The 20,776-nt window shown below is 49.2% G+C and overlaps 1 protein-coding gene across 1 annotated transcript; it reads left to right on the top strand.

Moving 5' to 3' along the window:
- The first annotated feature begins 4,143 nt into the window (after positions 1-4,143).
- LOC136460454 (uncharacterized) lies at positions 4,144-4,620 on the top strand. The gene has a single exon (XM_066460141.1). It carries the CDS (start codon positions 4,144-4,146, stop codon positions 4,618-4,620), a length of 477 nt encoding a protein of 158 aa, XP_066316238.1.
- Positions 4,621-20,776: the final 16,156 nt, after the last annotated feature.

The following is a 20,776-nucleotide window of genomic DNA, read 5'->3' as shown; positions in this document are numbered from 1 at the left end:
ATCAGGCCTCGGATGGCTAGTCATGGTGTCAGTTGGGTCCTAGGTGCGCACGTGTGCTTCGGGAGCCTGGACTTCATCGTCGTGATGGAGGGAGAGTTGGCATAGGCTCCCACCATCGTCCAGCCTCTCCACTCCGTCGGCCTCGACACGATCGTCGAGGCACTTGAGGAGCTACAACTGCATGCGCCGGAGGCCCATGTCCCCGAGAGGAACCAGCTCCTCGGCTTCGACTACAAGAGGATAGAGCGCCAGCTCGATGCCTTCCTAGGACCCCAACCATCCTGAGGGGAGCTGCGCTGCCTTAGTTTCTCCTTCACCAATGCCATGATGCAACTCGCTGGAGGGGAACCGCTCTCCCCGGAACACCTCACTCGGGGTGCCCTGGTAGTGTTCCTATTCGGTCTACGCAATGCTGCGGGGACCGTTGGCCACCTCATGGTGCAACGCATGCACCCATCCCCTACGAACGATGAGTTCATGGGGATGACCAAATACATCATGAAATCTTTCCACGACCTTCTTGCGGGAGATTCAGAGCCATCACCCCTTACTAGAATGTTTTGTGGTAGGTATCCCCAAGTGACGTGTTGAAAGCATCCACGAGGGAGGGGCTACCACACCAAATGACCTCTATGACGAGGTCGAGGAAGATGCAGGGGCCCTTCCCCACATGCGGGTGGAATAGCTAAGGGCGCGTCACCAGGAGCTCAAGGATGCATGACTCCAACTCGAGCAGGAGCACGCAGAGCTCGAGCAAGAGAACAAGCATCGCAGAGATAGTGGGCGTGCACGCACCATGGCCCGCGATGTGAACTGGAGGATCATAAAATATGATGGAGCCCTCTCACACTTTGTCTGGGCAAGCTAGAACATCGCTGCCGCAGTGGCCTTGCTCCAAGGGCTCCCAGGGCCCACGACACCTGAGGATCATCAGGCCAATCATGAGATTCGCATGCTACTTGAATGCGCGGCGGTACAGCAGGCGGAGAGTTCGCTGTCTCGGCGATGTGAGCTCGATGCCAGTCAGCACGTGCCCTTGGGAGGGCATGTCAGGGACATGTCTATCCCTAGGTGTTGTACGGCGACAGGGGGCACGTCATGGCCCCGATGCATGAGTGTCTCGGCCTTCACCGTGACACATGTAACACCTTGGATGCTCGTAGGCGTGGATGAAGTGATGAGAGAGAGGAAGCTAGTCGTGGCTACCACCCTCATCACGGTGGATGCTATGACAGTGGCGAGGACCAGAGCCTGAGCCATGACCTACTGGGACCTCAGGCCTTCGGCCGACACATCCTCAACACCGCCTTCCCACCACGATACCAACCGCCGACTAACATCCTGAAATACTCTAGGGAAATGAACCCTAGACTATGCCTCAAGGATTACCAGCTTACTTACTTGGCTGGTGGAGCAGATAGTGATAGTTTTATTATCCGCAACCTCCCATTGTTCCTGGCCGATTCGGCATGAACATGGTTGGAGCACCTTTCGCCCAATCAGATTCAAAGTTGGGCGGACCTAAAGGAGATTTTTGTGGGAAACTTCTAGTGCACCTACACGCATCCTAGGAACCCATGGAATCTCAAAAACTATCGACAGAAGTTTGAGGAAACTCTTTGGCCCGACGCCGATGTTATAGGAGTCTTCTTGTCTAGGACCACATGTGAGTCCCTAATTCACAAGCTAGGACGCAAGGGCTCGTGAACCACCAAGCAGCACCTTGACATCGACACCAGCCATGCCTTGGGCGAGGAGGCGGTTAGAGCGATTTTTGATCATCCCAAGAGCAAGGCGAAGCGGGATGAGGACGCCGGTGAAGGCGCCTCCAACCACCAAAATAAGAAGAAGAACAAGTAGTGGCACGAGGGCCTGCTCATGGCCGCTACCGACCTCAAGGGGGGGTTGAAAGCTCATCGAGGGTACCCTAGACCACTTTGAGAAGCTGCTCGAAGGGCCATGCCCGAACCATTCCTTCCCCATCAAGCACCTATACAAAGACTATACCTTCATGAAGCGATTCTTGTCTGGTGGCTCCAATAATGGGGAGCATAGGAAGGAGCCCAAGCCAGGGACTGACGACGCCGAGGGGAAGGATGGCGGCTTTTCGATGCTAGATTGCTGCCTCATGATCTTTAGGGGGTCAGCGGCCTATGACTCCAAGCACCGCTAGAAGCTTGCGCGCCGCGAGGTCTATGCGGCTGAGCTAGCCATGCCTTCCTTTGATGGTCGCAGTCTGCCATCACCTTTGATCAGACCACCCACCCGAAAAGCGTCCCACAACTAGGAAGATATCCGCTCGTGGTTGACCCAATTGTCGGCATGAAGCAGCTCACCAAGGTGCTGATGGATGGAGGCAGCGACCTCAACATCATGTACGCTGAGACGCTCGACACCATGGGCATCGACCAATCGCGCATTTGGCCAACCAGGGCGCCTTTCCATGGCATCGTGCCAAGAAAGTAGGTCATGCTGCTCGGGTAGATCGATCTACCCATCACCTTCGGGAATCCGACCAATTATAGGATGGAGACCCTTACCTTTGAGGTGGTTGGGTTCCACGGGACCTACCACGCCATCCTGGGATGTCCATGCTACACGAAGTTCATGGCCATCCCCAACTACACCTATCTGAAGTTGAAGATGCTGGGTCCACACGGGGTCATCACCGTCGGCACCTCCTTCTAGCGTGTCTACGAGTGTGAGGTCAAGTGCTACAAAAATGCCACTACGATTGTCACTTCCGAAGAGCTCATGGCCATCAGGGAGGAGAACGTCGAAGGAGCACCCAACCCCAAGTGGTCGGTTGGGCCTTTCAAGCTCATGGAGGGCACCGAGGAGGTCCTCATAGAACCCAGCAGCTCTAAGGGCAAAGTGGTGCGCATCAGCACTATGCTTTCCTCTAAATAGGTAAGCGCGCTCATTGACTTTCTCCACACCAACAAAGACATCTTTGCATGGAGACCCTCGAACATGCCAGGCATTCCATGAGAAGTCATCGAGGATGCCTTGAAGATCAGGCCTGGCTCCAAGCTAGTGAAGCAGTGCCTACATCGCTTTGATGAGGAGAAGCGTAGGGCCATCGGCAAGGAGATTGCGAAGCTTTTGGCGACCGGATTCATCAAGGAAGTGTGTCACACTGAGTGGTTAGCCAATCATGTTCTTGTAAGAAAAAAGAGTGGGAAATGGAGAATATGTGTTGATTACATGGGTCTCAACAAAGTGTGTCCAAAGGCTCCATTTCTTTTGCCACGCATAGACCAAGTAGTTGACTCGACCTCAGGATGTGAAACCCTTTGCTTCCTTGATGTGTACTCCGGATATCATCAAATCACGATGAAAGAGTCTGACCAGCTCACAACATCTTTCATCACCCCATTCGGATCATTTTGCTATGTCACAATGTCCTTCGGTCTAAAAAACATGGGGGCTACGTATTAGCGTTGTATGCTCAAGTGTTTCGGGGACCTCATCAGGCGAACCATTGAGGCCTATGTAGACAACATCATGGTCAAGTCTAAATGGGCTGGCCAACTCGTAGCCGACCTAGAGCAGACCTTCGTGAAACTCTGAGCAAACGACATCAAACTCAACCCCGAGAAATGAGTTTTCGGGGTCCCTGAGGGATATGCTGCTGGGTTTTATCGTCTCTAAGAACGGCATCGAAGCCAACCCAGAGAAGATCTTGGCCATCATGTGGATGGCCCGATTCAGAACATATTGGGGGTACAACGAGTTACAGGGTGCCTCACCACGCTCAGCCATTTTATCTCGCACCTCGGTGAATGAGGTCTCCCCCTCTATCGACTTTTGAAGAAAGCTGACCATTTTGAATGGTTGCCCGAGGCCTAGGAGGCACTTGACAAGGTCAAGCTACTCCTGATGAAGGCCCCGATCTTGGTCCCCCCAACCGATGGGGAACCACTCCTGCTCTACATTGTGGCCACCATGCAAGTGGTCAGCGCCGCCCTGGTGGTAGAGCGGGAAGAGGAGGGACACGCCCTCAAAGTACAGCGTCCCATATACTTCGTTAGTGAGGTCTTGTCTGATTCCAAGACTCGCTATCCCCAAATCTAGAAACTCTTGTACGTCATCCTTATCGCCAAGAGGAAGTTACATCATTACTTCGAGTCACATCCGGTGATGGTTGTGACATCCTTCCCCCTCGGTGAGGTTGTTCAAAACCAGGACGCCACAGGAAGGATTGTGAAGTGGGCACTCAAGTTGATGGGTTTGGGTATTTCGTACGCCCCTCAGACAGCCATCAAGTGCCAAGTCCTGGCTGACTTCATGGCAGAATGGACCGAGACCCAAATGCCACCAGCGGTGGTCGACAAGGACTACTGGACGATGTACTTCGATGGGTCACTGATGAAGAAGGGGGCCAGCATGGGGCTGGTCTTTGTTTCACCCCTCGGAGTGCGCATGAAGTACATGATCCGCATCCACTTCCCTGCCTCCAAAAATGTGGCCGAATATGAGGCACTCATTAATGGCCTATGCATGGCTATTGAGCTAGGCATCCGATGGCTTGACATCCGGGATGACTCCCAGCTAGTCATCGACCAGGTCATGAAGGAGTCAAGCTGCCACAACACTAAGATTGTTGTGTATTGCTGAGAGGTCCGCCAGCTGGAGGACAAGTTTGACGGTCTCGAGCTCAATCACATCCCGAGGTGGCTTAATGAAGCAGCCAATGCGCTGGCAAAGATGGCGTCCAGCCGAGAGTCGGTGCCAACGGGCATTTTCACCAATGACCAGTATAAGCCCTCGGTCCGCTACGAGGAGCCAAAATGAACTCATGATAGGCCACCGACCCTAGGTTTAGGGGCTAACCAATCCTCAGCTCCCCCTAACCTCGAGGTCATGGAGCATAACACAGACCTAGTGGCAGAGCCTGACCCTCTTGCTGACTGGAGGACGCCTTACCTTGATTACCTCCTCCGTGAGGTGCTATCGATGGACAAAACAAAGGCTCGATGGCTCACGTGTTGCGCTAAGTCCTTCGTCGTTATTGAGGGGGAGCTCTACAAGTAAAGCCATACCAGAATCCTATAGTGCTACATCCCCATCGAACAAGGGAAGCAGTTGCTGAGAGATATCCATGGTGGGGTCTATGGGCACCATGCCGCACCTAGGACCCTGGTCAGAAATGTGTTCCGACAGGGCTTCTACTGATCGACTGCAGTAGCCGATGCTGAACGGATTGTGCGCACCTACGAAGGGTGTTAATACTATGCTCGGTAGACCCACCTGTCAGCCCAAGCACTCCGAACGATCCCCATCATGTGGCCATTTGTGGCCTGGGGGCTTGATATGGTTGGACCTCTCAAGAGAACGCCCGAGGGCTATACGCACTTGCTTGTCGTCATAGACAAGTTTACAAAGTGGATAGAGACTCGACCAATCTCCATGATCAAGTTCGAGCTAGCCATGTTGTTCTTCCTTGACATCGTCCATCGCTTTGGAGTCCCAAACTCCATTATCAAGGACAATGGCACGCAGTTCACTAGGAAAAAGTTCCTCCAATTCTATGATGAATACCACATCCATGTCGATTGGGCCACCGTGGCATGCCCCTGCATGAACGGGCAGGTTGAGTGCATGAACGGCACGGTCCTACAAGGCCTTAAGCCTAGGATCTTCAACCGGTTGAACAAGTTTGGCGGACAATGGGTCGTGGAGCTCCCTATAGTGCTCTGGAGCCTGAGGATGATCCTCAGCTAGGCCACCGACTACACACCCTTCTTCATGCTCTATGGTTCCGAGGCTATCCTCCCGACTGACCTCGACTATGAAGCACCAAGGGTCAGGGCATACAACGAGCAGGGAGCTAAGGCATCCCATGAGGATGCCATGGATCAGCTCGATGAGGTGCGCGACGTTGCCCTCCTCCGCTCGGCTAAGTACTAGCAAGCGTTGCGCCAGTACCACAGCCATTGGGTACAGGGTCAGGCCTTCAACGTTAGGGACTTGGTACTCCACATCGTCCAGAGCAACAAAACCGTCACAAGCTCTCCACCCGGTGGGAAGGACCATATGTCATCGCAGAAGTGCTCCAACCCGGCACCTACAAGCTCAAGACTATCGACAGCAAGGTCTTTGTCAATGCATAGAACATCGAACAGCTACATCATTTTTACCCTTAGCATATGCATGTACCCATGAAAACTAAGAACGATGTTTCAAAAATAAAAAATGCTTTGTTTTTTGCTATCTCGACCTCGATGCTTAGTGACACCTGACCCTAGCAACGGCACGGGGTAGGCCTCACTCTAGGGCTAACAAGAGTATACCTATTTAGAAATAATCACTGTGCCTGACCCCTTCTCACGTTAAGATCTAAAAGCGAGAGCTATGGAAACGTATACTAAGTAAAGTTGGTCGGACTACAAGGAACCTAAGCCCCAGTGGCTATGGCGTTCTTGCTCACCAGCGTGATCAGGGTTCTTTCGCCCATGCCTTAAGCTTTGTAGCCTTAACAATGGAAAAGGGTTGGAATGCAGTAACCTTTTTATAACACAAGAACTAAAACTTGTTCATTTATTACAAGACCACCACTTCATTTATCTAACTAACTAATTTCTCGGGGGGATGATCTCATCCTCTATCTTGGTAGATAAGTATTGTGCTAGAAGGGCCACCTCCATCTTGATATCCTCTAGCTTAGCGTCAAAGTAGCTGGGTGCGAAGCCTTGGCTCATCGTCACTAGATCGATGTTTTCATAGTGAGAGCAAGCGAACATGAATGACCGATTGACGCCAAAGTGGAGCGCTCCCCTCGCAATGTCGTGTGCCCGATCTATGATCTAGATGGTGTGAACCGCGAGCGCACTTGTCTCCTATGCCGGGGCTAGATCAATGTTGCCACATACCAGCTGGATGGCGGCGTGCAGGGCATCATGGTCTTCGCTCTCCTTTAGGAGGGTGGCCTTCACCTTGCTGAGCTCCTTCTCTAGGCTACGGCTTTTTGCCACCTCCGCCGTGAGCCTACCATCAAGTCCTGTCCTAGTCACACGACAACCATGTCAAAGGACTCACCATGGGTTCTAGGGAAAAGGATAACAAGGCAAACCAAAGGATTACCGTCCACGTCTGCCTGGAGCTTGCGTGCCTTGTCACGCCATCGGGTCACCTCGGCCTTGAGGTCCTGAATCTACTCCTAGCGCTGACTGACCTCGGTGGCGAGTCTGGCGGTCACTACTTCCACCGCAACCTTCATGTTCTTTTCTCCCTAGAGCTCACCCTCTAAGAGGGAGATCCGCTGCTGGGCGTCGGCATGCTCCTAATGAGCCAGGTCACGCTCCATGCAAACCCGCTCTATGGTTTGGAGCAGGTCATCCCACTCCTTCTGTAACCGCTTAGCCTCCACCTCGTCCACGTGCGTCCTCTCAAGCAGGGCCACGAGCTTCTCCATAGCCTCTTAGGCATCAACGCGAGCCTCTGCTTCCTTGATCCAGAGATTGGCCAACTCCTGGTGGACGGGGGTGAGCTCAACCACCTCCTGATGGGCGACAGCGAGCTATGCTTCTAGTTCCTCACGCCGCAACTTCTCGTTGGTGAGGTGGTCGCAAACATCCTTCTCACGATGAAGGAACAGGGACTTCTCCCGGCTGCGATCCATAAGAGACTACAGAGAGGACATGAGTTAAGAGGCACAAAGGAGAGAGACGAAGGTCGAAGACACAAACATGACATACCTAGCCGACCGGCGTGACGACGTCCTGTAGCGAGTTCAACAAGGTGGTTAGGGCGTTGACCGCGATCCCAACCCCAACTGAATGTGCCCCCACTCCCTCTCCTTTACAGTGGCATCGAGGGCGAAGAGCATCGCCCCTAGGTTCTGCTAGTCGACCCACTAGATCTAGGGTCCTCCCAAGGCATGCGGGTCTCTGCCGACCCAAACCAGAGGCTAGGGCACCTTAACGTCGACCCCAAGCAGCACCGAACCCTCTCGCGGAAGCAACTCCCCCGTGATGGCCCTCAGCAGTAGAGGGGATGGGTGACGAAGATGAGGAAGCCTGTCCCATCATCGCGCCCACGAAGGATGCATCGAGCACGGCTCCTCTGTCCACCCCGCCATGGGTGCGGCCGTCTGCATGGATGACAGCCCCAGCTGCGCCGTCTCCACCAACGATGTCATGGTTGCACCCAGCCGCTCCACATCCACCGAGGACACCTCGAGTGTAGCCTCCCCCATCTGCCCCATAGCAGACACGCCTGCCTGCATGAATGATAGATCCAACTACGCTGTCTCCACTTGTGATGTCGCAGCCGTGCCTGGCTACGCTACACCCACCACGGGCGCCCTAGACGTGCCCTCCTCCGTCTGCTATCCCATGGATGCAGCCATCGGCTGTGCCTCCCCAGTCGACATCATGGCCACCCTAGCGCCACTCCTGCTCACCTCTAGCACGGCGCCAGCCAGCTCCTAGTGTGTCTATCGGAGGGCGAGGCTCTTCTTCAGCGCAAGCCTCAGGAGAGTCCTGCTGTGATAGAACCGCCCGAAATAGCACGCTTCCAGAGGCGCTCATCTTCCACTAGACGCTAAACACCCCAAAAGTAAGCTACATCGGACGGTCCCGTTGAGCACACCCCAAGGGAGAACTTGAACAATCCATGTTTTTTATCTAGGATCCAATAATGAGAATGAGTTTACAATACTTAGTCCATTTCATACAATGGAATTGAAATAAATATCTAACGATAAGATACAAGGATCTGTCTGTACCCACAAGAAGAATCCTCCATACAACAGCCACTCCTCAAGCTGCACCTGCAACAGGGGTAAATAAACCCTGAGTACATAATGTACTCGCAAGACTTACCCGACTAGTGGAAATAATTTCCCGACTCCAAAGGATATGATAAGCTTTATGGTTTGCTGGGTTTCCTTTTTGTTTACGAAAAGCATTACTAGTAGTGAATCCTTATGTATGTGTTTTATTAGCAGTCATGATTAGTTCATTAGCTAACCATTCTATGTAAGCACCTATTCTACTTTCAAGCAAGAGTTGAGCAATTAGATCTATTCACTCCCTTTCTTCTTCCAGTTCTTACTACGGTGATAGATCATAGCCAAGCCGTACTATATCACACGGCGATTCATGAATCAATGTATCCCAGCTGGGTACCCCGAAACACACGCCCTGCTTATACCCTAGGCACAAGCAAGACCAACCTACCACTCTCCTATCAAGGGGTCCAGGTCCCCATCCAAACTTGGACTCCAAGACCCCACTCCTGAGTCCCAGACTTAGTGTGGTGCTTAGACCACCACCATCGTCGCCTCCAATTTCATGGTCTGAAAAGAGCCAGAACCCACGACAAGAGAGCATCGAGCCACTTCCCGCTCCCATATGCAAGTATGCGCTCAGGATATTAAGTCTGTGACCTGACTAGAATCCACAGCAACGGACGGACCTTAATCGACTTGGATAGGGAAAACAGTGTAACTAAGCTATGACCCATTGGCCATGGGACACAACCTATTGCACCCACCAATACCCGTACCATATCACTGCCCGGTCTCGATTTCCTTTCACCTTTTTATCAAGAGAGTAATAATAATAATCACCTATTGTGAGTAACGGTAGGTTACTCATGCTACCGATAGCCCAAGCATAGCAGCTACTTGACCTATGCTAGTAAGACTCATAGGTAGGTTATCTATGCATGTAGTTTCAATATAAATCCTGTAACGTAAATGCACATCACATATATATATATATATATATATATATATATATATATATCCAGTGATTATTCAAAATAAGGGTTATACATCGGGGTTTTCCTTAGGCAGGTGGATTGTCAGCTAAGTCAGTCAGTGATGACTCCAGGACCTCCTCCTACACAAGGACCTCCTCCTCATACTCCTCGATAACCTCCTCATACTCCTACTCTCCGGCGGTCACGAACTCCACCAACTCATTCTCTACATGCATGCAACGATGATGCAACACTTAGTATTTTGGCAACAACAACTCTTAAAATAAGAATACACATGATAAGCTACCAAGCTAGCTCTAATGACTAAGATACTAAGCTAATCATTATGTCTACCGAATAGATTCTAAGCTCACGCTATAAGTGCTTAATTTTTATAAACCAACATCATGCCATTATTCATTTAGCCTTAATGGGTATTTAGCTACCATATTAAATAGTCTATTTTAGGGCTACAAAAATTACAGTGAGCACATAATAATACAATAAAGTTACTATAAAAATTTTAGGGTTTTTGCTATTACCAATCTACCACAAAAATTCCTACAATAATTAACTTAATAATATTAAGTACTCTCAAATGATTTAATAGCTCCTGGTATCAACTAGCACATATATGAACTAAATACACTAACAGATATAACATAATTTTAGGAACCTAACAAAAATTATTTCACAATTTTTGGATATCTACATTATTTTATATTAATTACCAAAGTTCAGCTCAGAATTAAAATGAAAAGCTATTTCTATTTTCCACGACAAAGATAAACCGATTTTGACCCAACGCGGCCCATGCAAGGCGCGGCCCACGCGTGGAGGTAGCCCGCGGTGGGGAGCCCGCGCGCGCTAGCACTCTTGCAAAAATGCCCTCGCGTTATTAGACAATAGCACGAACACTACACGTACTATTTCTATAGACAGCGACTTTGCAACGGAGCCCTTGTATCTTTTCACCTTCGCATCGGAGAGGTCCCCGAGACGCCTTGTGCTCGCCGGTGTGGTGGGCGGTGGCACTAGGCGGTACGCTAGCCACCCGAGACCCTTGTAAACCTAGCTAGGGGACCGATGCTCACCTATGGGCCTACGCGCGATGATGGGCAGTGGTTGCACGAACGGGGGTTAAACAGAGCGGGCTCTCCTGGCCAGCGGTGACCTGTAGTGGCAGCAACTGCATTCCGTGGAGCCACAACATACAACCGATAATAGAGGTGATGGGTAAGCATCAGTGATGCACCACGATCCTACCCGTGGCGGTGTTCTGGCCAGAGACGCACCATGATCCTACCCGTGGTGTGCGCGTGGCGAGCTCAATGGCGAACCACAGTGACACAGCCGTGACATCGGCATGGAGGTAGCACTAGGGCTGTGACTAGCATGCGTACGAGGAAGAGGGGTTCTAGGCGAGGCTAGTGGTGCAGTCAATTCGACGTGAGATGGCGAGGTTGGAGCTGGCCACGATGAGGCAGGCTGGGCCTTAATGGCGCGGCAGCAGGAGCAAAGCTCGAAAATTGGAGCTTGGCCTAGCCATAATCAAGGCGGGGTGGGGGTGGTCGGCAAGAGGACGTAAAGGTAGAGACATGGGCATGAGGAATTGATGAGACGTGCTCGCTCTCTGACTTGCCATGATCAAAGTTCAAAAAAGCGCTAAGCGCTAAGCGAGCGGAGACCCGCCGCTTAGAGCTTAAGCGGACTTAAGCGTACAAAGCTTCGCTTAAGCATTTTGTACTATAGCAAATCAGATTCATGTAATAGGTTGTGAACTTGAGAAGTATAAATAAAAACATACCTTATTTGATCTTATTCCTAGACTTGTAGAGCTAAGCAATTGTTGGACTTGTACAGGTACAGCTCAGCAATTGTTGGTTTCATGTTGTAATGTTCCTAACAGTCACAGATATGGGAAACATCAAATGTTGATTAGGTTCATAAAATAAAAAATATACCTCATGATTAAATATTTATAAATAGATAAGGTGAATAGTAATGGCAAGAACACTACTACTTAGTTTATAAGAACATAACATTGCATCTGAAGTTCACAAACCATAGTTTTAGGTCCTACTTAGTTCTAAATTAAAAGATACATCATTGCAGCCCACTCATGAGCATGACAGCACAACACAACTGATAAATTGATAAAACATCAATGATGGTAATGCATAGATAGACATGACAAAAGATGCCATCATTCCAGCTAACTCATTCATCTTCATCCATGCCATCCAACCCATCCTCATTGTCAAATTCCTCTTCTGCATAGAGCTCTCTTATTCTTGAACTTCGACGTAGCTCTAGTTGTTCACTTGCTCCCATTGCTGCCCCAATAACAGTCCAACGTATCCCTGTACCGGGCATTTCTTCTTCATCATCATCCTCATAGATAACTGTTGCACACTCATCTCCACCATCAAACATGAAACCTTGAGCTTGCATGACATCATTGGATAAGAGCACATCAGTAATCTTCTTTGACTTAATCTATTGTCTCCTGCTCATGAGTTTGGAATTGAATTGTATGAAGACAAGAGAGTTTAGGCAGGCTGTAGTTAGCCTATTTCTTTTCTTAGTATGTACCTACAAATAAACATAAGAATTAAGAACATAAGCAAATTAGTAGTGCTGCACAACACAACAAGAAATCTAAAAGCACAAAACAAAACAAGAAATTTGTATTCTACTAATCTGTACAACAAAAGCAGGGAAGGAATTAGGCATAAACTAATCTAGCAATCCAAGACTGCACATGTGCACACCTATATGGAACTAGAGCCTAGCAGTAGTAGTGTAGCACACATTAGGACTCAAAGGAGGGGGAGGGAGGAGAAGGGAAGGGAGAACCAGAGTGGAGAACAGAGAAGCAGAGGAGAGAGGAGCAGATAGTGAAGAAGTCAAGCAGATGCAGAGGAGCTCACCTTGCCGAGCGTGGGGAATAGAATCGAGAGGATGACACTGGAGATGCGGACGGCTTAAGCTCGACCTTGGGGAAGAGACGTTAGACTTGGGGAAGAGACCGATGAGCTCGACCTCCTCCAGCGGTGGCTTGAATCAGCAGTCGATGGGCGTCGAGCGTCGATCTAGCATCGACGGGCGTCTCACGTCGGTCTACGGCCGTCGATCGACGGGCGACGGTGGGAAGTCTCTTCTACTTTTATCCCCTCCTCTCCCGTGCCCCAAATTAGGTTCTGCACGGTGCGTGCATCCATCTCTCGCATTGCTTTCCCACGCTGTCTTTCCTGCCTGGTCACTGGCTCGCTGAGCGACCATGGAGCAGGGCTTCCACGGCGTCTTTCTCCGCCTCAGCGGCTTCCATGTGCATCCATGTCCGCTGAAGTGCTGGCACCACTTATTGCTCGAAGCAAAGCGACAGCCTCCCGCATAGCGCTTCAGCGTGCTTAAGCAGCCGCTTAATACCGCTTTTTGGAACTTTGGCTGTCACCGCGACCCGACGATGGCGGAAAGCAGAGGACGAACGAGAGAATGAGAGTGATGGGGCATGATAGGTGGGCTTGGCTCATCCTTGCCTTGGTAGGATGTGAGCAGCGAGATCAGGAGACCCAAGCGCCAGTGCTAGCCGATAGGTGCACGCGCGCCAGACCGGTCTAGCCCGCGCGGCCATAGTGTCATTAATGACAAGGCGATGGCGAGCCCGAGCACATGCGCGCAGTAGAGGCGGCACACACTAGGCCAGCAACAGCGTAGAGATGCAGCGGATAGGTGCGGACGCGATGATGATGTGACGGTAGCGGCAACATCGCGGCATGAGGCGGGTCGGTAGCGTGGTGAGGCAGCAGTGGCGGACACAACGGCGAGGTGATAGCGCCGACAGTGGCTTCGTCATGGCATGGTGGGGCCAGTAGTAGTCGAGCCATAGCCAGGCCAGAGGCAGCCATGGTTGGCCACATGCAGCAGCGCACGCATGCATGCCCAACGCGGCGACATGGCCAACCAGCCCAAGGCATGTGACGCGCACGAATTTTAAAGCGCTCAACACGACCAAACGGTTGCTCTAGGAGCCTAACCAGCTTCACAATGCTCAAGATGGCATAGGAGACTACCAAATCAAGCTATAACACTACACCACCCTTTAACCCAATCTCTCATAATAAATTGCTAAACATAGCAATGTCTAGCTGTTGGCAGACTTGAAAATTTCAAAGTTTTTGAGCTGGATTTGTTTTCAAGTTACGTTTCTAGACTATTAGAAATACCAGCTAGTAACATTATTTTTCTACAGCAAGTATTTCATTGTCATCTACAAAGTTTGCACTTCAAACTTTATTTAAGTGTCACATACATGTTCTATAGTATTTTTGTTCAATAAAATTAGTTTCAAACCCTACTTGATATGCAAGAACTATTGAATCAACTTTCATTTAGCATTTTTATTGATCATTTTGAGTTACGAAAATTGATCTACACACATTATCACATGTATTATCACAAAAACATGATGCTCATGACATAGTTTAGCAAGTTGTTTAAGCGGTAACATCGAGGGTGTTACACCTGTATCCTCCGACACTACAAAGGACATGACGGTCAGTTTACGACAAAAAATTCATTAGAGCAAAAGGACAAAAAAACTCTTAACTCACCTCGACGCCACCGGGCGATGACATTTTGGGGCTGGCCCGCTTGACCCCATCTGCTCCTCGTTGGCATGTCCATCGGCTCTGGGGGTGCGTCCTCCCCCTCCTACCCCGTTGCATGCCTCGGGAAAGGCCCCACCTGTGGCAGAGATGGATCCTTGTCCTTGTTGCCCAGCTCATCCCATTAGATGGGTGACCCAGAACCGTCACCTTATTCTTCTTCTTCTTCTTCTTCTTCCTCCTCCTCTTCCTCCTCCAAACCCTGCCGCCGCTTTCCTCAGTTCAGCCCATCGCCTCACCTTCTTATCATCCTTCTCCTTCTTCCTCTTCTCGTCCATGGCATGGTTCGCCGCCCTCACGGCCGCGTGCTCTGGTAGCGACATGATGGAGGCCCAAAAGCCCAACCCATGGTAGCTCGATGAAGCCTCGTGTCTAGCCGCATCCTGGGATGTCCCGGGATCAGGAACATGGCATCGGACTCCTCTATCGCCTCCCTGATGCGCTATGCGACCTCACTGTCATGGAGCGGCCCCTAGGCGAGCACTGTCCCATCGAGTTATGCACCAAGCGTCATCCCGTACAGCGGGAGGGCACGTGCCATCAGCGGTGCCACCCTCCTCGCGTGATATGCCCCGATGACATTAAGGATATCGTGCATCCTCTTCTTTTCCTTCTCAGGAGGTCCCCACGACCACACCCGCGGTGCCTCTTTGATGAGGCATCTAGTGAAGTTCGGCAAGGGGGCGATGGCATCGTTCTTCAAGTAGAACCACTACACATACCACCCCTTGTTAGACCTTGACAGCTGGCAGGGCATGTACTCGGTGGACCACTGTCCCCAGAGGTGTATGCCCACATAGCCCATCAGCACTGGTAGGTCCCCAGCTCTATCCCTCTTCTTAAGCAGGGAAACAGAGAAGAAGTACCTCCATAGTTCGAAGTGGGGTTCAATCCCTAGGTACCCCTCGCACAGTGTAATAAAGGCCACAATGTGCTGGATCCCATTGGGGTTTAGATGCTGCAGCTCAATCTAGTAGTGGTGCAGCAGTCCCCGAAAGAACACATGGGGAGGAATCACAAGTCTACGCTCATAGAAGGGCATGAAGGACACAACATAGCCATTAGGCGGCGTTGGTGCCTCCTCGCGACCGGGCATGAGCCACTCCGCTACGTCGGTCCTCCTACAGAGAAGACCACACTTGATGAGGCCCTCTATGCGCACATGGGTGACATTGAAGCAATACCATGACTCCATGGGAGGCAAGGGCAGAAGAACAAGAGCTACGCTGGTGGAGGAAGAGTGAAGGCAATAGATCCGAATGCTGGCGGCAGAGAAGCAGAGAAGACGACACTATGGTTAGGTGTATCAAAAGATGAAGGGAAAGGCCGCTATTTATAAGGGAAGGTGGAGCGAGAGGCGAACCGTCCACCAAGATCTACACGCCCGCCATGCCTCGTCACATCGCCTCTCCGAGAAATGTGCACATGCCACCTCTGGCCGCTACATCGAAGGACACACCGGATGACGGTTTGCCCCATTCGATGGGCCAAGAACCGCCATAGGTAAGGAAGGATACGGAGCTAAAAACGCTCCCATGGCTCATTTAGGCCTAGGAGTTCAAAGGTTGGCCCACCGACGTGTTCACAAGCGCTCTAGTGCGCCTTTAGAGTGAGGGGTGGAAAGGGATGGGCCCACTAGCGGCTAGTACCCTAGCGCATGAGCGCCGCAAGCATCTCGGCCCATGTTTGAGTCTTGGTCGGTTCACAGTACATGGTTTTTCCTCGAAGAAAGGCAGCGAGCCCTTGGAACCGGTCGAATGAACCCAAGAACTATATGGATTGGCCGCCAAGAATCTAGAGTCAGTCACCAGTTGACCCATGCTGAACCCTCGCGAATGGGAAGCCGGGGCCCCACTTGGACTAGCCCGTTAACAGCTCACCGAGCACCATGATTTGTCCATCGAGGAAAACATGGCACAGCTTAGCCCCTCTGTTTTATCGAAAAAACACTTGAGGGAGGACGATCACAAGATGAGCTGACCCCTCGATCGGACCCTTGCTATGCACGGGGGCTCGAGGGAAGTTGGACTCATAAGGAGACTGAATACGCAGTCACATGACGATGGTGGATTGATCGGATCCTAGGGACGGATCAAAATTAATAGAAATCTTTTTCGGCCCCCGAATCCTGTAGCTACATGTTCCCAAGGAGTCCGATCATGACAGAAGGGAATCGCAACCCTACCAAGACACCCCATGAAATACGAAGGGAGACCAAGGCCCTCAGAGTCCTCCCACCTGAAAAAACCTCCAAAGGAGTATTCTACTCCTTCGTAGGCTCGGAGGCTACTATCGGGTATCGATATTAGGGATACCCAGAGGAAGGAAGTTAACCTGGATGGCCCAAGATGTATTTAACGTCTCACCCAACCCCTGAGCGTGTGGGCTCTGTGTCGCCCAACCCCGAGGGCACGGGCTCCATCTCGCCTGACCCCGAGGGCGCGAGCTCCGTCTCGCCAGACCCCTCGGGCGTGGGCTCCGTCTCACCCGACAGGGATCTATACCGCCTCCAACCACTATGGGTCTAAGAGTACGACCCTAGGGTCAAACTTCTAAAACCAGGAGGGAAGCGGGTACGTCTCGACATGACCCATGGCCATGATGGACCATACCTGGGGGCTCACATCACCAACAGTGTTGGGCGTGCCAGTGCTGTGCTTCCTAATCCCCGTACGGCTTCTGACAGGAGTACCTGTTGACCACGCCAAGCACCGAAATGGAGTGGAGCACCACGACCGGATGACGACGCCTGCGTATGGCGCCAGTGATGAATAGGGCCGTGACGTGGAGCCATCCCCGTCGTCATCTACAGGACCGGTGGGACCCGCATAAAGGAGATGAAGGACACCACGACCCAAGGCCTTCTTCTCCCTCGCTTTTATCCTTCTCTCTCTATAACCTGCGCCTTCCCCTTCACCTATAAAAGGGGAAGCACGAGCACATGGCTGAGGGAGCTAAAGAAGACTCAACTCCATTCGATCTTTTCACCAGAGACTTGGGACCTTCTCCCTCTCTCGCCCGTTTGTAACCCCTACTACAAACTAGTGCCGGTAACACGAGCAGCAACAGACTGGACGTAGGGACATTCCGCCCAAACCAGTATAAATCCTTGTGTCCTTTGAGCACACCATCCGGGCCAGACACGTAGATTCAAATTTACTAGCCGGTGGTTCGAAACACTGACAACCACCCAAATCAAACACAATGGTGTGGATACCCAAGAAGGTGCAACCATCCGCGTCTACTCCTCCGGGCACGGATGTAACATTATCAAGCAAAAATTGAAGGGAGAAGAGTTCTGCTCATTGGACTTAAAATGGTGAGCCTTTGCCGAAGGTAAATCGGTAGTTACCCTTTATAGCTATAATTCTAGAATTGTAAAATTATACATTAATTGTGCTAAAAGAAAAAAAATCTAGTTTAGTTCACCTTTCATATATCTAAACTCAAATAAACTTTGGTTATTTTCTTCATGCTCTATACAAGTATGATTTGATTTGAGGTATGATCTTTTGTGCAATCGTACTTTCATAGGCTTTTCAAATTAAGCAAGATGCTTAGGTTGATTAGTCTATCTTGATCAGATTAAACATGATGTTTAGTTTGATCACTGTTCCAAAACTACTAAATTTAGACATGGGAAGGATGAACAAAGAAATAAAACTATTAGTAAAAGCTATATAAAAAATAATAATATACCTTCTTTGGAGTCAACACCAAGCAATCCCGGACCTTAGGCCTCGAGCTAGCTTGGGGGAGAAACTATCTTGTATCTTTTATTTTTGCAATTTATTTTTTCTACATTTATTTATTTATTAGCATATAAAAAATCTGAAACTTCAAAAATACCAAAAATATTAATTCCACTCTCATATGTGTCTTAGAAATGTTTAGCTTCTCCTATATTGAAATGATAAATAGTTGCTATGTCTATAATTCATCTGTGCCTAGGTTATAACTTAGTATTCTCCAAGATTTAAGTTTGTTGGCTAAAAATGTCTCATCCTAAAACTTGAAAACTTATGGATTGCAAATACATGCTCCTTTTCTAAGTTGTTGCAAGTTATGATATGGTACAAATAGAATTTACTATGACTTTGTTCTAAGAGAAACTTGACATTCGGAGATTTTACTTTAAAAAATGCTAAAATCTAAAGTTCCACGATGATTATGAATACCTACCAAGGCCATATGATATGATATTCAAAGTTCAAAACCTTAGTCATATGCTACTTGTTTGAGCATTGAGCTTTGTCAAATTGTTGTGAACCGTGTTGAGATTCTCATCAAGCACCCATGATCAAGACACACGTACACCCACAAATAAACTGCTAACTCTTACACTGAGAGTTACGCAAAAACATGTTTTTCTATCCACCAAATAATTACTCCATTCATTTATCATATGTCTCTCTCTCAAAAATTTCATGTGCCAAAAAGAATAGTATGGGCTATGCTAAAAAAAGAAGGAAGAAAGAAGGGGAAAAAATATATCCATGCCAAAAGGCATGAGAGAAAAAACAATGCATGCTAAAGAGCATAAAGAAAAGAAAAGAAAAAAAAGAGAAGGAAGAATTAAAGATAGCTCATCCTTTCAAATAAATGTATTCATCCAAAAGAGAGAGTCATGATTCAAGGAGTACCAAAAATATTTAGAATTAGGAACATTATAAAAATTCCACACACTTGCACGTCTTGATCAAAGTGTATGACTTGCATCTCCTTGAGGTCCGGTTTTTGACTTAGCAAAAATATGTGATGCAAGTATGCCCCACTTTCATACCTACCCAAAGCTCCACTCAAAAGCCTTAGTGGTAGGATATGAAAAGAAGGCAAAATTCCAAGATGCCTTGGTGAGGTATCATACACAACTGAGTGATCGAGAGAATCATTTGAGGAACTTATATTTATTTTATAAAAAAACTTATAAAACCTCCGGATAGATGGTTAATCAAGGAATGAATTATTAGTGATTCTGCTGTAACCGTTCTATCTTGCAACCATGCAAGAACTTGGAAAAGCTATACGCCCCACAGGGATCAAGAAAAAGGGTGGATAAAAATGCCAACTTATTTGAATTGTGGAAGAATACTTTGTTATAAACATGACACTTCTGAATTGTATCAGCATAGTAGCAACTCCTGATCAACAACCAAGTACTTAGCTATTTGCTCAGGACGAGCAAAGGTTAAGCTTGGGGGATTTGTTGGCGGTCACTAACGACCAAATCTGACCGCCAATTATAGTCCAAAATAGGAGAAATAAACATACTTTTAACACATATGCTTATACTATTGACCTAGTTCCACTTGTATTCGAGAAAACATGTTTTGCAGGACACATATTCAAATACAAGTGGAAAATGAATAAAATCAAGCAAAAGACGCAAACAGAAAGCGTAAAGCAGAAATGCGTGAATGAAAGAAATGGAGAAAGCCCACCTACAGAATTTACCTGGGCAGAATACCATCGTGGATATGGTCCAGGCCCACTCAGGAACCGACCAGATGAAGGCAGTCGCGAGGCGGGCGCACCCTGGGTGCGGCCGCACCCCCACCGCCTCCGCTCGGTCCCACTCTTCTATGGCGGTTACATGCCGCCATGCAGAGGCGGTCCACGGCAGTTTCCTAATTTACCTACACCGAAACCGACCATGTATCACTATATAAAGAGGGCTAGTGCTCACCTCTCTCTCACACACACATCATTTGGAGCCTCTACCTCACTACCACCTCTTAGTCTCTTTTAGCTTTAGTATTAGTTTGTGAGCAAAGGCAAAAGCTATGAAGGAGAGCTTGTCTCCTTGGAAGAAGAGAACCTTCTTGGTATGAATACTATAAAGAGTTGTTCCAAGTCCTTGCTCTCATATTACTTATATAGCCATGCATATGAACTAGACTATAGTTCTTGTGTTATAATCATGATATATGAAGTAGTATATAGTTTGTGTGTTATGATCTTGACATGTAGAACTTTATGCTTAATCATTTATATAACTTATATGAGTGGAACTAGAGCTAAGTTGAGGTGGCGGTTCATCATGTCTTCGGGTGTGCCCAAGTTCTTTACCTGTCGATCCGTAGGGTCAGGGATCCGGGGGAATTTGGGTAGTTTCTGTGTAATTGGGCGTGGTGCCCGGGTACATGGGAGCAGGTGAATGCATTTTCTACTCCACGGTTGAGGGGTAGATGGCAGGTGGTGACAGCCCTGTCCGTCCCTTGTAACCCTCCATGTTCGGGTAGGGTGTAGGAGTTTAAATTATCACATGAGGTTGCTAGCAGACTAGTACTCGGTGGCCTCCCGACCTATCTCACACTTAGTTCTAGCTCTAACCATATTCATTGTATGATTATCAACTGTTCTTTGCATGGCTACATTAGAACATGCCTGCTCCA

Source organism: Miscanthus floridulus, chromosome 6 (assembly GCF_019320115.1).
Source record: "Miscanthus floridulus cultivar M001 chromosome 6, ASM1932011v1, whole genome shotgun sequence".
Lineage (NCBI taxonomy): Eukaryota > Viridiplantae > Streptophyta > Magnoliopsida > Poales > Poaceae > Miscanthus > Miscanthus floridulus.
The sequence above is the reverse complement of the archived record's forward strand: the minus strand, read 5'-3'. Positions and strand labels throughout refer to the sequence as shown.